At 41.3% G+C, this 15,674-nt stretch overlaps 1 protein-coding gene across 4 annotated transcripts in view; it reads left to right on the top strand.

The window, feature by feature from the left end:
• The window catches only part of ATP8A2 (ATPase phospholipid transporting 8A2), a 564,338-nt gene that overhangs the window by 209,388 nt on the left and 339,276 nt on the right, over positions 1 to 15,674 (top strand). For all 4 annotated transcript variants that reach the window (XM_061629581.1, XM_061629578.1, XM_061629580.1 and 1 more), the window contains exon 25: positions 5,003 to 5,175. In XM_061629581.1, coding sequence (XP_061485565.1) covers positions 5,003 to 5,175 — 173 coding nt within the window. The remainder of the gene's footprint in view (positions 1 to 5,002; positions 5,176 to 15,674) is intronic.

A 15,674-nucleotide genomic window follows, 5' to 3' on the forward strand; every position in this document is an offset into this window, starting at 1 on the left:
AGCCTATTTTTCTGAATTTGCAGGTTGGGTATGCTCTGTGAGAAGACAGAAAAACAAACAAACAAATAGTAGTGTTAATATGAATAGTCCTGGTTCATCTGTATGGTTGCACCAGTATTTGTTCTTGGTGGTAGGAAAATTGCCAGGAAAAAAAGAAAAGGAATATATGAAAATTCTATCCACCAAAGTTATCCACTTCTAAATGCCATAAGCTTCCATGACAGAGAATTAAATGTGATGTTTGCTCTGTTACTGAAATGCACAGGCCTCAAAAGTGTATTACTATGGCTGGATCATGCCTTATAGATGTAAGTGATTACAGAAAAGAACTGGAGAGGTATGGATACTGAGGGGTGAACAAAACAATCATTCCGTATCAACCAAATTAGGCTATGATTAGTGAACCTGAGACCCAGGTGTTTCAAGTGGCAGAGCCAGCAGGTGCTTCATTGGAACATGGCTTAAACTGAGTCAGATCATTGGCCCATCAAGCTTAGTACTGTTTACAGTGACTGGCAGCGGCTGCCCTGGATTTCAGAGCAGGTTCTCTCTCACCCCTACTTGGAGATGCTGGGGACTGAACCTGGGACATTCTGCATACAGAGCAGGTGCTCTGCCACTGAGGTACGGTCCTTCCCCGATTATCCTGGACAGGAATAGGCATGCCTATGACATAGAGCCAAGCTTTCATTCCTGTCGCTTCTTTCTCCTTCAGTCGGTTCTTATCACAAGAGTTAAATGCACCCTAATTTTTAGGGTACTTGCCTTGAGTGGCATTTTCTCATATTTTGAACTTGGCTACTTTCAGTGCACTTGCCAAAAAGATTTTGGTTTAGGAAGTCTTAGCGCCTTCATGATCCAGGCCCACAGGCGGTAATTGTTTTATTTAATAAACATATTTTTGGAACTCACCGTGGGAGCTTCTGTTGAGTGCCTTGCATTGGGAATGCAGAAATCTCTACTGCAACTTTCATGAGAATGTTCATCCAACCTGAGACCACTCATGCAAATTTACCATTTGGAGGATTTTGTTTGTACACGTAAGCTGGTGAATATATTGTTGAAAGCAGTTGTTATTGTACCAGCAAAGAAATATTTTGGGTGCTGTGTCACAGCTGCTGTGCCAGCTAGACATCCTGAAATGCTTTAGTACAATAGTTTTGTAAGGACATTGCAAGCAGCTCTGCCAACACGGCTTAAGGAATGGAAATGGGATGTCACTTAATGTGTATCTGGCTTGGGGCCTGGCTTGCAATAGGTTGCCGCAGAGTCTGGGTCTGACATAGGGCAATGAACTTGTGAGCCAGAGGCAGAAGATGTGGTTGAGAACAGGCTTGAGGTCAGATATTCCCTGCTGGGAGGAAGGGCAGGATATAAATCAAATAATAAATAAATAAATAAATACAGGATCAGGTAAACAGGAACCGATGCCTAGAAGCAGAAGACACGATCATGGACAGGACTGAGGTGAATTAGGCAAAGTTATTGGAGTATGTGTTACTACCCAATGGGACTAGTTGGTGAGATTGCGCAGGGGGTTGGACGTGATGGCCTTATAGGCCCCTTCCAACTCTACTATTCTATGATTCTATGATTGCCACCCCTTTCCAGTAAGAAATATTTTTTGCCTGTCTGAAACTCTGGGAATGCTGCTTGCTTGCTTGGATGGAGGATAGAAAGGGCTGTGTGAGTATGTGTAAAACTAGCCTACTGTACAACAGTAAAATTGACATTTGTTGCTCTGCTCACTTTTGCCTCTGGCCCTGTTCACCACTGGCATGTGGCCCCCAGAAGCTTTTGCAATTAAGAAATGTAGCCCTCAGTCTGAAAAAGGTTCCTTATCCCTGTTATAGGGCCTAGTGACTCTCCATTGGGCTACAAGGTCATCTGATTGAATTCAAGCCAGTACTGCAGCCTAGAGGGTGCCCTTCCCCTGCAGAGCCTGGGTTGGTTGGCCCAGAAGGGTGGCCACTTGAAGCCCTTGTTCAAGACTCCCCTTGGCTCCTTACAATATTTACCTTAACCGAAGCAATTGTGTCCAATACCCACAGCTGTACTATCTCTGTTAAGCAGCTTATCTACACATTGTTTCCACATCTGTTTGTCAAATCAGAGATGCAGAAAGAAAATGCAGTAATCCACCACAAGTTTTGTGGGTTTGTGACTTTTCCCTGAAGGAATTTGGGCCCATAAAGCAGTCACAAGATTGCAACGGTACATAAATACCTTTTTTTTTTATTCCTGACAAATATAATCCCACTCCAGTGTTATTCATATTTTGTAGCCGTTTCCTGCAACCTGAGGCATTATAAAAGGAGATATATTAAAGCATGGATAAATAGATATATTTAGCAGACAATACAACGTATTTCCATTTAGGTGTACATATTACCCAAAGTTGTTAGCTCAATACTGACAATATATTTAGATTTTTGTAAAATAAAATGTTTGCATGAAGGTAATAATACACAGTACTCATAGTTAAAAATAATGCTTGTTTTTATGAAGCCAGCAGTTCATAGAATTAACAAGTGAGATCTTATTTTCCAATTGCTAAAAAGTATTACTCCAGTGTATTAAAAATGGTTATGGACTGCCTTCAAGTCGAAAGGGGGCTCCAAATGATAAATCAAGATGTTAATGCCTATTATTACCTAGACATTGATAAGTTATGCTTCCAGTGAAGCATGTGAGTTCACTACCACCCCATTATAAGCCACAGCAATAATCATGGGTACCCAAAGGGTGTAGAATATAGAAGGGACTATCTCCTTAATGTAGCCTAGGAATGCGGCCAAATGAGTATTGCCAAGTTCAAGATTTTATTTACGTCAGTCTGGTTTAGCTTGGTTCTTCCATACAACCACGCTGATGGATAAAGTATGGTTTTAGTGAACTGTGGCTGCAATCCTATTCCACTTACTTGGGAGTAAGCCCCATTGAATTCAACAGGGCAGCTTAGACATAGAATTCAACAGGGCAGCTTAGACATAGAATTCTGCTGTGTGCTGCCAGCTAGGGTGCCCACATGAAAGGAGAGCAGGATTCCTGTACCTTTGATAGTGTAGCTTGCCATCCTGAAATTCACTCTTCTACGCAAACATTAAAGGTGCAGGAGCCCTGTTCTCTTTTGCATCTAACTACTCAGCCTACAACATGAATCTGACCAAAGAGATCATTTTTCAGCCTATTAGGAACATTTTAGATAGAATTCTGCATACAGTTAGGCTACTTGAAGCCCACTAAAATCAATGCGTTTTAGCAGCCTAACTGTGCACAGGACTGCATCCTTCTTACTTACTTTATTTAGGCTGCATAAACATCATACATTTAAAGTAAACAGTTTTCCCCAAAGAATCCTCACAGAGCTACAATTCCCCACACCCTTCACAAACTACAGTTTCCAGGATTCTTTGGGGAGAGCCATCTGCTTTAAATGTATTATGTGTACACAGCCTTAATTTATTTAAAGCCTTTATATGCCATCTTTTGTCAACAGAGCCTAAGATGGCTAACCATGCCAAGGGTTGTCTTCAACAAGGTTGCTCCGCTGACGGAAACCTTCCATTGTGAAACTGGGGAGGGGGGCATTTTCTGGTGACCCCCCTGCATCCCCCTGTGTGCCTTCTAAATCAGTTCCAGAAGGGTTGGAAGCCTTTCGTCAGCAGAGCAGCAGCACTGGATTCAACCCCAAATTATAACAACTATGTCCTAACAAAGAAAAACAAAACACTAAAAAGACCCACAGAAGAATACAAACTGGAGAATAAAAGCAGCAACTAACTTTTAGCAAGCTCAAAAGAATTCATTAAATATAGTTAAGGCTGTAGTCCTATACACACTTATCTGGCAGTACGCCCCTCTGAACTCATTGGGGGTTACATATGAGTAGACATGTAAACAATTCCACTGTAAAACACTTAAGGCCCAAAGGCCTTCCTAGAAGAGAAAGTTTTAAGAATGCAGGAGGAAGCCATTAAAGAGGGAGCACAGAACACCTCCCTTGCAGAACTGGACATAGTCACCCAAAATATTTTCTTTTCCACCTCTGTTTACAGGATAGACAACGACTTGTTTACAAATAGTTTTCATTGTCCCATGAACAACAGCTTGATTTTACTTATATCACTCCTTCTAATAGCAAACACAACTGACGAGTGCCCACAAAATTGTAGTCCAGGCGGGACCACTGAGAAACAGGAGGGAGGTATCAGCAGGCTCAGGTGGGAGGGGACATACAATAGGTTAGCAAAAGTCCAAAAAAACTTAGGAAGAAAATACCTAAATGCTGCCCCCCCCAAAAAAAACCTCAGCCCACTGAGGGATGAGCATGCTCAGTGGCCATAGAATGCCAGGTGTCTTTTTGGTGATGGGGAGGAGAAAACCGGGAGAGGAAGGAATGGAGTAACCTGGAAGAGAGCATGGCTCTAATGTTTTGGCTCTAATTTGTCTCTAATCAGAAAGAAATGCACCCCCCTCCGGATTCCTGTGCTGTTAATTAAGCAATTTAATTGCTAACTTAGTGACATTACTTACGGTTTTAGAAAATAACAGACAGGATAAATAAATACATAAATAAATAAATAAAGTGTACATAAAAGCAATTTTTATGGTGCAGTCTTACTTAAACATCCGTGGGCTGTGTTTTAGGACAAAGCCCTCACAGAGCAACTTAAAAACAATTCCACATTTCAATAAAAAGAACCATTTTAAAATCCCAGTTTAAAACAATAAACATGCCTGTAAAACACTGTTATAGATTAACTAAAACAATTTAAAACAGTTTCAAACCAGTAGCAGCATAAACAGTTTGAGAGGAAGCAATCTGAAATAAGTGAGATTTTAAGGCCCATTTAGAGCCTGTACTGATGGGACAAAATGGATATCACTTGGGAGAGAGTTGCACAAATGTGGGGCCACCACTGAAATGGCCTTGACTGTCATGTCTGCCAATCTGACTGATCCTACAGGTTCCCTCCCCTGTTTTGTGTGCATCCTTTAGGCAACAAGAGCTGCACTGACCCAACACTGTGCAAACCTGGGCAATTCATTGGGCAAAGAGAATGATATCGCTTTGATTATTGATGGCCAGACGCTGAAGTATGCTCTTTCCTTTGAGGTGCGGCAATCCTTCCTGGACTTAGCACTATCATGCAAGGCTGTCATCTGTTGCAGGTAGGAAATGTCAAGATCTTTCAGTTGGAAAGTGTTGTAAAACGTATGTATGATCTTATGTGTTACATTCCCTGTTGTCTACTCCAAGCATAGCCAGTGTGGTGCCCTCCTAATGTTGTAGACCACAACTAGGAAGGGGCAAGTCTGTCAGTTTTGATTTCTCCCAGTTTCTCATTTTTCCGGGCTTAAGTTCACTTCTCCACATTTCTATATCAGTTTGCAGTGTTTTTTTTAAATCCTCATGAAAATTCACCAACATTTTAGTGCATAATTCTTCTAATACATACATTTTTGCAAGCAGTTTTCCTTAATGTTATGCATTTTTACATCATTTTCACTAATATATGCTTTTTAGGCACTCTTTTCTCCTAATATAATACATTTTTGTACACACTATTTGGTTGAAAAAATTGTATTGCAAATTTTGGGGAACGAATTTCAAAGAACAGCTGCATTTTGATTTGCATATTGTTTCAGGAAGTGTGAATTAGTAGTTTCACATTAAAAATGAAATGTGAACCAAACCAAATTTCTCCCCCATCCCTAACTATAACTCCCATCATCCCTTACCATTGGCCATGATAATGAACTGATGGGAGATGTAGTCAAACGTATTGATTACAGCACCATATTGGCTACCCCTGGCTGTGCTAGTGTACAGTATGGTACAGTACATCTACAGCTCCCTCCTTGCCTTGGGATGGTGTCTGCTAAGCCAGGAGTCAGGCAGTACTGCAGAACTGGAAAGGCAAGCAGGAGTGGAGGCCTGACTTTGTGCCATTGACAGGACAACAGTTACTCCAGGCATGCCTCCAGGCTGTGCTGCAGGTTGGCCACTCACACCATAATTCATAATGTCTATATTCTAATGTTATATGCAGAATGCATAATGGGAAGTATAAGGTCATATCGAAAAAGACAGACTTTTTTAACCAACAGACTACATGCTTTTGGAGGTGTTTTCAAGACTATGTTTAGTTTCCATTTTCAGAAGTAATGCTACATCCCTGGTTGTGCATTTCCTACATTTATAAGTGCAACATCAACAAAAGCAAAATTAGCTTGAATTCCATAGGGATAAGCCATGGTAGTCTGTTCCAGCAAAGCCACAATGGAGACATGTGACACTTAAAGATTAATCCATGTGAGCCTCCACCACAGTCAATCTGTTACAGTGCAACCCCTTCATTGACTTGTATAAGGCATTCTTTCAGATAAATACTGGTGAAGAGACATGTATCAGCATGCACTGTTTGGTCGTTCAAGTGCTATAAGATTTCTTTTTGTATTTGGCTGGAATGTACATTTGATTTTTAAAATGGAAGCTGTCTACTTCCTATTTGTTGTTGTTATGTGCCTTCAAGTCGATTACGACTTATGGCGACCCTATAAATCAGCGACCTCCAAGACCATCTGTCATGAACCACCCTGTTCAGATCTTGTAACTTGAGGTCTGTGGCTTCTTGTAGGGAATCAATCCATCTCTTGTTTGGCCTTCCTCTTTTTCTACTCCCTTCTGTTTTTCCCAGCATTATGGTCTTTTCTAGTGAATCATGTCTTCTCTTTATGTGTCCAAAATATGATAACCTCATTTTCATCATTTTAGCTTCTAGTGACAGTTCTAGTTTAATTTGTTCTAACACCCAATTATTTGTCTTTTTCGCAGTCCATGGTATGCACAAAGCTCTCCTCCAGCACCACAGTTCAAATGAGTTGATTTTTCTCTTATCCGCCTTTTTCACTGTCCAACTTTCACATACATACATAGAGATCAGGAATACCATGGTCTGAATGATCCTGACTTTGGTGTTCAGTGATACATCTTTGCATTTGAGGACCTTTTCTAGTTCTCTCACAGCTGCCCTACTCAGTGCTAGCCTTCTTCTGATTTCTGGACTATTGTCTCCATTTTGGTTAATGACTGTGCCAAGGTATTGATAATCCTTGACAAGTTCAATGTCCTCATTGTCAACTATAAAGTTACATAAATCTTCTGTTGTCATTACTTAAGTCTTCTTGACGTTCAGCTGTACTCCTGCTTTTGTGCTTTCCTCTTTAACTTTCATCAGCATTCGTTTCAAATCATTACTGGTTTCTGCTAAGAGTATGGTATCGTCTGCATACCTTAAATTATTGATGTTTCTCCCTCCAATTTTCACACTTCCTTCATCTTGGTCCAATCCTGCTTTCCATATGATATGTTCTGCATAGAGATTAAACAAATAGGGTGATAAAATTCAACCCTGTCTCACACCCTTTCCGATGGGGAACCAATCGGTTTCTCCATATTCTGTCCTTACAGTAACCTCTTGTGCAGAGTATAGGTTGCGCATCAGGACAATCAGATGCTGTGGCACCCCCATTTCTTTTAAAGCACTCCATAGTTTTTCATGATCTACACAGTCAAAGGCTTTGGTGTAGTCCATAAAGCACAGGGTGATTTTCTTCTGAAATTCCTTGCTCCGTTCCATTATCCAACGTATGTTTGCGATATGATCTCTGGTGCCTCTTCCCTTTCTAAATCCAGCTTGGATGTCTGGCATTTCTGGCTCCATATGGCAAGAGCCTTTGTTGTAGAATCTTGAGCATTACTTTACTTGCATGGGATATTAAGGCAATAGTGCGATAATTACTGCATTCCCTGGGATCCCCTTTCTTTGGAAGTGCGATATATATTGAATGCTTCCAGTCTGTGGGCCATTGTTTAGTTTTCCATATTTCTTGACAAATTTTTGTCAGATTTGGACAGATTCAGTCTCAGTAGCTTGTAGCAACTCTATTGGTATGCCGTCTATTCCTGGTGATTTGTTTCTTCCAAGAATTTTAAGAGCAGCTTTCACCTCACATTCTAAAATTTCTGGTTCTTCATCATATGGTTCCTCTGTGAATGAATCGGTCATCCTGTCATCTTTTTTATAGAGTTCTTCAGTGTGTTGCTTCCATCTTCCTTTTATTTCATCTCGGTCAGTCAGTGTGTTCCCCTGTTGATTATTCAACATCCCTACTTGTGGTTTAAATTTCCCTTTCATTTCTCTAATCTTTTGGAACAGGGCTCTTGTTCTTCCAATTTTGTTGTCCTTTTCTATTTCTATACAATAACTATTGTAATAGTTTTCTTTGTCCCTACGTACTAGTCGTTGTATAGTTGCATTTAGGGTTCTGACCGTGTTTCTATCTCCTTTTGCTTTTGCTTTCCTTCTCTCTTTAACCATTTTAAGAGTTTCATCAGTCATCCATTGAGGTCTTTCTCTCTTTTTAACAAGAGGTATTGTCTTTTTGCATTCTTCCCTGATAATGTCCCTGACTTCAGTCCAAAGTTCTTCTGGTTCTCTGTCAACTAAGTTTAAAGCCTCAAACCTGTTCCTTATTTGATCTTTATATTCTTCTGGGATGTTATTTAAATTGTGTTTTGGCATTAGGAGTGCTTTGTTCTTTAGCGGTACTCTGATTTTCGATACGATCAGTTCATGATCTGTACTACAGTCTGCTACTGGTCTTGTTTTTGCAGAAAGTATGGAACTTCTCCATCTTCTGTTTCCAATTATATAATCAATTTGATTCCTATCTGGTCATGTCCACGTGTACAGTCGTCTTTTTGGTTGCTCAGAAAATGTGTTGGCAAGAAACAAATCATTGGCTTCACAGAATTCAATAAGTCTTTCTCCTTCATTTCTGTCACCTAAGCCCCATTTCTCCACAATTCCTAGTTCTACTCTGTTCCCTACTTTTGCATTCCAGTCCCCCATGATTATCATCATATCTTGTTTTGGTGTGTGATCAATTTCCTCCTGTACTTCTGCATAAGATCTCTCCAATTCTTCTTCTTCTGCATTTGATGTTGGAACGTAGACTTGGATGATGGTTATGTTAATAGGTTTCCCGTTTAATCTTATTGCTCAGACCTTGCGTTGTAGCTCCTAATTGCTTTTGCTACATCACTTCCCGCTATTAAAGCAACTCCATTTCTTCTTGATTTCTCATTTCCTGCATAAAATATTTTATAGTTGCCTGATTGAAAATGTCCCATTCCAGTCCATTTTAATTCACTCACGCCAAGTATTGTAATGTTGATATGCTCCGTTTCTTGCTTGACAATTTCTAACTTTCCCTGGTTCATGCTTCTCACATTCCATGTTCCTACTGTGTGCGTCGTACAACTACGGACTCTCCTTTCGCATCTGTGCGCATCAGCCTCCGGGCTTCCTTTCGGCTTTGACCCAGCTGCGTCATTAGTCACAGCACTACTCGTACTTGTCCTTTGTTCTTCCCCAGTAGCTCATTGAGTGCCTTCTGACCTGGGGGCCTCATCTTCCAGCACTATCTCGTGTTGCATTTTGGATACTCTGTTCATAGGGTTTTCGTGGTAAGAGGTATTCAGAGGTGGTTTACCATTGCCTTCCTCTGACTTTGGATGCATCTTAGTCTGGTGTCTCAGCTTTGACCATTCTGACATGGGTGCCCCTGCTAGGAGTCTAGCCTCTTGGTTTAGACTCCTGACGGCATTACTGTCAGCTTCTTCAACACTCTCAAACCCCCTCACCACGTTAAGGTGTGCATCCTAAAGGGGGTCTACGTCCTATATTCTACTCATAACATTCAGAAGTGGAGATTACAGAATCTTAGTGTTGCTTATAAAAATGTCATAGAGAGGTTCACTTACATGTCTCTAAACAGGTTTTAAAGTCAAATCTAGGTACCAAACAAAGCCTGTTGTCATATCTGTTTAACATGTAGTATGGTAGCCCTGTATTGAGATTTCTTGTGGATCTCCTGTACAATTTTCTGACTGCCATTCTTAAGACTGTGAAGTAATACTCCTCTTGCTTTACTCACTTTTAACAACTGTTTGTTCAAATGGATAATTTCTTGTACAATTAGTCAGACTGTTTGTACATCACTGTTGTGCTTAGTGTAAGTAGTCATATCACAATCAGGCACAATTGCTATACATCAGTGTTACTGGAAAGGGCTAGGACAGCCTTCGCCAGCCTGGCTGGGCTCATGGAAGTTGTAGTCCAAAACATATGGAGGATACCAGGTTGGCAAAGGCTGAGCTAGAATGTAACCTCTGCTCATAGCTTGGAAAAGTTACTTTTTTGAACTACAACTCCCATCAGCCCCAGCCAGCATGGCCATTGGATTGGGCTGATGGGAGTTATAGTTCAAAATGTAACGTTTCCAAGCTCTGCCTCTGCTTTGTTCACCTTTTGTTAAACCTCACCTGCTCCCAATTCATTTTGAAGCAATCCTGTTGATGGAGACAGTGGGCAAATGGATCAGTTTATCTTGTTATGTGCCTCTCTCTCCCTGCAAAACAGACCCAAAATTACTGCAGTTTCATTTTAAAAGATTACTCCTGAGAGCCAGCTTCAACAATGCTTTATGTCTAAAGCCAAGCAAATGAATATACCATATATCTTTTAAAAGTATATTTTCAAATGATGTTGAATAGCAAATGTGAATGAAATGCCCTTGTGGAAATGAAAAGCTGACTCTGAATTTATTCAAAGTTAAATCCTCTGAATTTATGCTACTTTAAATTGGCAATTGCAAATGGAAATCCTTCTAGATTTGGTGAAATAGTGTATCACCAAGTTAAAAAACAAAGATCTATTACGATTGTGCCCCCCATTCGTGTCCTATTAATGTCACCACTATTTAATTTGAAATTTCCTTTTCCCTGTGCCAATTACATTTTAACTTTCTTCCTGTGAAGGTTCAAGATACACTGCCGTATTTGACACACACAGTCCGATTAAAACAGCACAGAGTGGGATAAAAATGTTTTCTTTAGTATCAAGCACCTGGCAAGCAAAACGAACATTCCTCCTTGTCCCTAGAGACTCCACTCCACTTATTTTTATTTCCCTTTTTAAACCTATGAAATTACATGACTTTCCTCTCTCTTTGGGTTTACATTTTGTTGTATTTTTCCACATTGTTCTTTGGAGTGTTTGGGGTTTTTCTTTTTAGATGCACTAATAATTAAAAGCACTGTGTCTTTTGGTCACCAGAGATAGTGGGAGAGCAGATGACTAATGCTGGCAAATTCTTGGCAGTGGAGGAGGATTATAGGCAATCAGCCATGCTGTCAGTCATATGACTAGGGTTAGCTTAAAGAAAGGCATTGGAAATGGGAATTGGTTTGACTGTATGGGCCTTTGATCTAGCCCTACAAAGGTTGACAGCGTTTGAAGGAAACAAGGCATGACTCAGAGTTTAAAGGGTCCTCAACTCAAAACATGGTGGAAAATACATGAAACTATTGACTTCGCTGAAATGCATTTTCAACATGAGGAATAATCAAGGGATTAATGTCTTTGCTTATACCTCACTCCAAAAAAACCCTCACAAAAAACCTGACAGAAACCTAAAACAGGATTTGTTGCTAACATGTAGAGATGGGGGCAAATTTCAGCATTTTCGGATTTGTTACCAAATTCTGTCAGAATCTGTAAATCCTGCATGTCTTCAGATCGGGAATGACTAATGCTTGTGACTGTCAGTGACACCAGCTTTTTAAAAAAACAAATCCGTGACTAATCTGACATCGTTATTAATGTAAACAGCTTTGCACCAAAGTGCTGCAATGTGTATTCCTTTGAAGTTCTGTCTCAGTGAGGTGATAACAATCACCATTCACATCTTTGGTCAGCACTGCAGTAACCTGAGGCAAGAGGCAGAATTGAAAGGTGATGATCTGCCTAATTTAAATTTAAATAGAAAACACAAGACCATGGATAGAAAGATCGCCAACAGCATTAGCAATTTTGTTAGCTATTACAGCGGATTAGAAATAGCAAAAAAAAAAAAAAAATGGGGGGAAAATGTTGTGGATCGGCACCACAACCCAGTTGCGAAAACTGAAACACAGATCAGAACCAAAAAGCGAATCCCATCCCTACTAACATGCAGCAGTTATGTTGAATCCTTACACCAATCTTAAGTAAACTTGTTCCATTTGTTTTAACATGGTTGAACCAAAACATGGTTCTTACTAACTGCAAATGAGATAATGTTTCCTTGCCCAACCATTGGTGTCCCAAATCCAAAATGTAATTACAATTTAGAATAAAAGAATCGCTGGAGTAATACCACAGATGGAAGGTGGATACTGGATGTGTTTCTTATTGTTATGATGGAGGAAAGTTCAGATGATTTGTGAAGTAACCTAAAAATAACCATAACAAGACATGAAATGTTTAACAATTTGTCTGAAAAATATCCTAAAAGAAACTATGTTGGAGACAGAAACGAACAATATGATGTTACAGGCCAGGGGTAACTAACCTGTGTGGCCTCCAAATTCTGTTGGACTACAGCTCCCATCAACCTTGACCATTGGCCATTCTGGCTGGGGTGATGGGAGTTGTAATCCATCATCATCTGGAAGGCCCAGGTTTCCCACTCTTGCTATAGGTATTGCTATTGTTTCACTACCTCCTGCCAAAGTTCTGAATTGAAAGCGCAGTTCCATCAAATGTGCTGATCACCTGCTATTACTTCCATGCAGTGCCAGTATAAAACCACCATTCTTTGATTAGCTTTACTCTGTCACTAAGATACCAGTTAAATAAAGTTTGTGCCTTGCAGTTTTTATGCATTGTGCTCACTCTCTCCATAGCTTGAATGCACCCTGCTGCCCTGGGCTCCTACTGGGAGGAAGGGTGGGATATAAATCTAATAAATAAATAATACAATTAATTGGTAAGGCAGAGCACATCTGTGTGTCCTCTAGCTGCCAAGAAAGCTCTTCCTCCCAGCAGAGGTATTTCTTCCTCTGGATAGTGCAGTAACCAGAAAGGCTCTGAAACAATGCCAGGCAATCACAGCCAACCAATATTGGGACCCAGCCAGCCACAACCCTTATCCAGGAACAGCAACTGGTGTTTCTGTGCTAGCATTTGCCTTCACATCAGTGCAGCAGAACATTCTTAACTGTGCTGGCAGAAGAAAGAGGGTGATATCCAGAAGTGGCTTGTTGGGTGCTAACTTCCCAGCAACTGGGTGGTTATTACTTACCGGGAGGGAAAGGGGGAAAGTGAGGCAGCAGGGAGCTCAGCATGGTGCAAATGTACCAGCAAGAACGCTGGACTGGCCCCAACCCACCTGGCAAGCTGCTTCTGGTCATACCCCTCTATTCTTTTTGCAGTTTCATGGTGATGTTTTGGCATGTCTTAAAACTCCAACTTAGTGATATCTCATACAGAAGGTATGACACAGTATAGTTATGGCATGACAGACTAAAGATACCACAGAGTCAGTGGCACTATTCTCACAAACATGAAGTCATCTACCTTTGTCTGGACTGTGCAGTTTCAGATGCCATTGTTCAGTGATGGGGAACCTGTGGCTCCCCAGATGTTGTTGGACTCCAACAACATGTGTCAGCCCCAGTGAGCATGGCCACTTGGAACTCTGAGTTCCTGGGAGTTATAGTCAAACAGTGTCTGGGGGGACATAGGTTCTCCACCCCACCATAGATAAATGTTTCTCCAGCCTCAGAAAATCTCTGCAGATAGAACACTAGATATCCAAAAGAAGGATTCTGGCCCAGCTTTTTTTCTGACATGCTGGTTTCCTATGGGTGCACCCTGATGTACATAATTTAAGGGAAGATCTATTTTATAGTGCAAATGCAATCCTATACATGTCCATTCAGAGGTAAATCCCACTGAGCCAAATAGAACTTACTGCTAGCTAAGTAATTATGTGTGGGCTTGGACCTTTAGGCAGATGTACAATCTTTCCTTAAGCTCTGAGCTCAGGTAAAACACATTCTTCATCGAGAGCCCTATGTGTGTAGGCTTCCACAGGTTCAGGAACACTGATCATGCAAGCTTCCTTTTTGCTGATGTCATGCTCAACCAGGGCTGGCCCTCCCATTAGAAAGAGCAAGATGGTTTCCTTAGGCAGTGTATGCTGGGGGTGGAGGCAAGGAGAGGGGCAAGTTCTTGGAGAACTGAGCTCTATGTACCACATGGCCCTCTAAACTCACCTGCTGCAAATGAAGATATTATCCTTTTCCCAGCTTTGAAGTAAGATTCAGCTGCTAGTATGGTTGGCTTCTGTATGTGGAATAGGATGGGGTGCCATGTTGCCTTTTGCAACAACATGTCTCAGGTTGTCCCTCTGTTCAATTTGTGGATGTCAGGATCCACACAATATTAGGAATGGGTCCTTGCTGCCTTTTATACTTCTGGAGCCTCCTTCATATAAGATGAATTTGTAAAATGGACTAACATCTTCACCTGGAAGATAAGGTTATCAGTGGCTACTAGCCATGATGGCAGTGCTCTGCCTCTATTGTCAGATGTGGTATGTTTCCAAATACCAGTTGCTGGAAACCGTAGGAGGAGACAGTGCTCTTGTACTTTTGTCCTGTTTATGGGCTTCCCATAGGCCTCTGGTTGGCCACTGTGAGAATAGGATGCTGGACTAGATGGGCTATTGGCGTGATCCAACAGGCTCTTTTTATATTAATATGTTCTTGCCTGTTGTCTCAGTTTGGCTCAAAATGTGCCCTGGGCATATCAATTTTAATGGTCTCATTGGATTATTAATATAATCAATGCCATTATTCATAACATAATAGAAACGTCTGTATCAGGGCTTGGGAGGCTGTGGCCTTCCCAAGTGTCCCAGCATTCCTGACCATTGCCCATGCTGATTGGAGCTGAAGTCCCAAAGCGTCTGGAGAGCCACAGGCTCCCTATCCCTGGTCTATTTAATCCTGAGCAGAGGAGAAGCACACAATATTCTGCTGCAATCTAGGCTTTCAATTAAGGTGATGCTGTACTTAAGACATCTTTAGGGACTGCTGTTCCAACCTCACTTCTCAGAGCAAAATCACAAACTGCTTAAATCAAAATGATTCAGTGTTATGCAGGGCAAACTTATTGACTTCAATGAGACTACATTGGCCTAAATTTAAGCTCTGGTGTGCATTTTTATGTTTAGGGGAAGGACTGTTGCTCAGCAGTAGAGCATCTGCCTTGCATGTGGGAGGTCCCAGGTTCAGTCCCCGGCATCTCCAGGTAGGACTTGGAGAGACTCCTGCCTGAAACCTTGGAGAGCCACTGCCAGTCATTGAAGGCAATACTGAGCTAGATGGATCAGTGGTCTGACTCAGGGTAAGGCAGCTTCCTATGTTCCTTTGTTCATGTGGAGGATGTGTGGGGCTACTGGCAAGCTTGTGTCTCAGCAGGGCTTGGGTAGAAACTCTGTTTCTATAAACTGGCCCTTCCACATGGGAGCTGGAGATATACCTGCTAAGATTTGCTCAATTGCATCAGCTTGAAATGGCCACCACAATTGCACAAATTGCAGCTGCGTAACAGTCATAACCAAGCTATGTGGTTGTGGCTGTTCCTGCAAATGATACTACTACTACTACTACTACCACTACTACTGCTTGCCCTTCACCAGCATGTCCCAGGCTGGATTACAACAGTTTGAAATTCAACGTTAAAAACAGTTAAAGCATGTACACACGGCCC

The sequence above is a fragment of the Rhineura floridana genome, chromosome 5 (genome assembly GCF_030035675.1).
Source record: "Rhineura floridana isolate rRhiFlo1 chromosome 5, rRhiFlo1.hap2, whole genome shotgun sequence".
Taxonomy (NCBI): domain Eukaryota; kingdom Metazoa; phylum Chordata; class Lepidosauria; order Squamata; family Rhineuridae; genus Rhineura; species Rhineura floridana.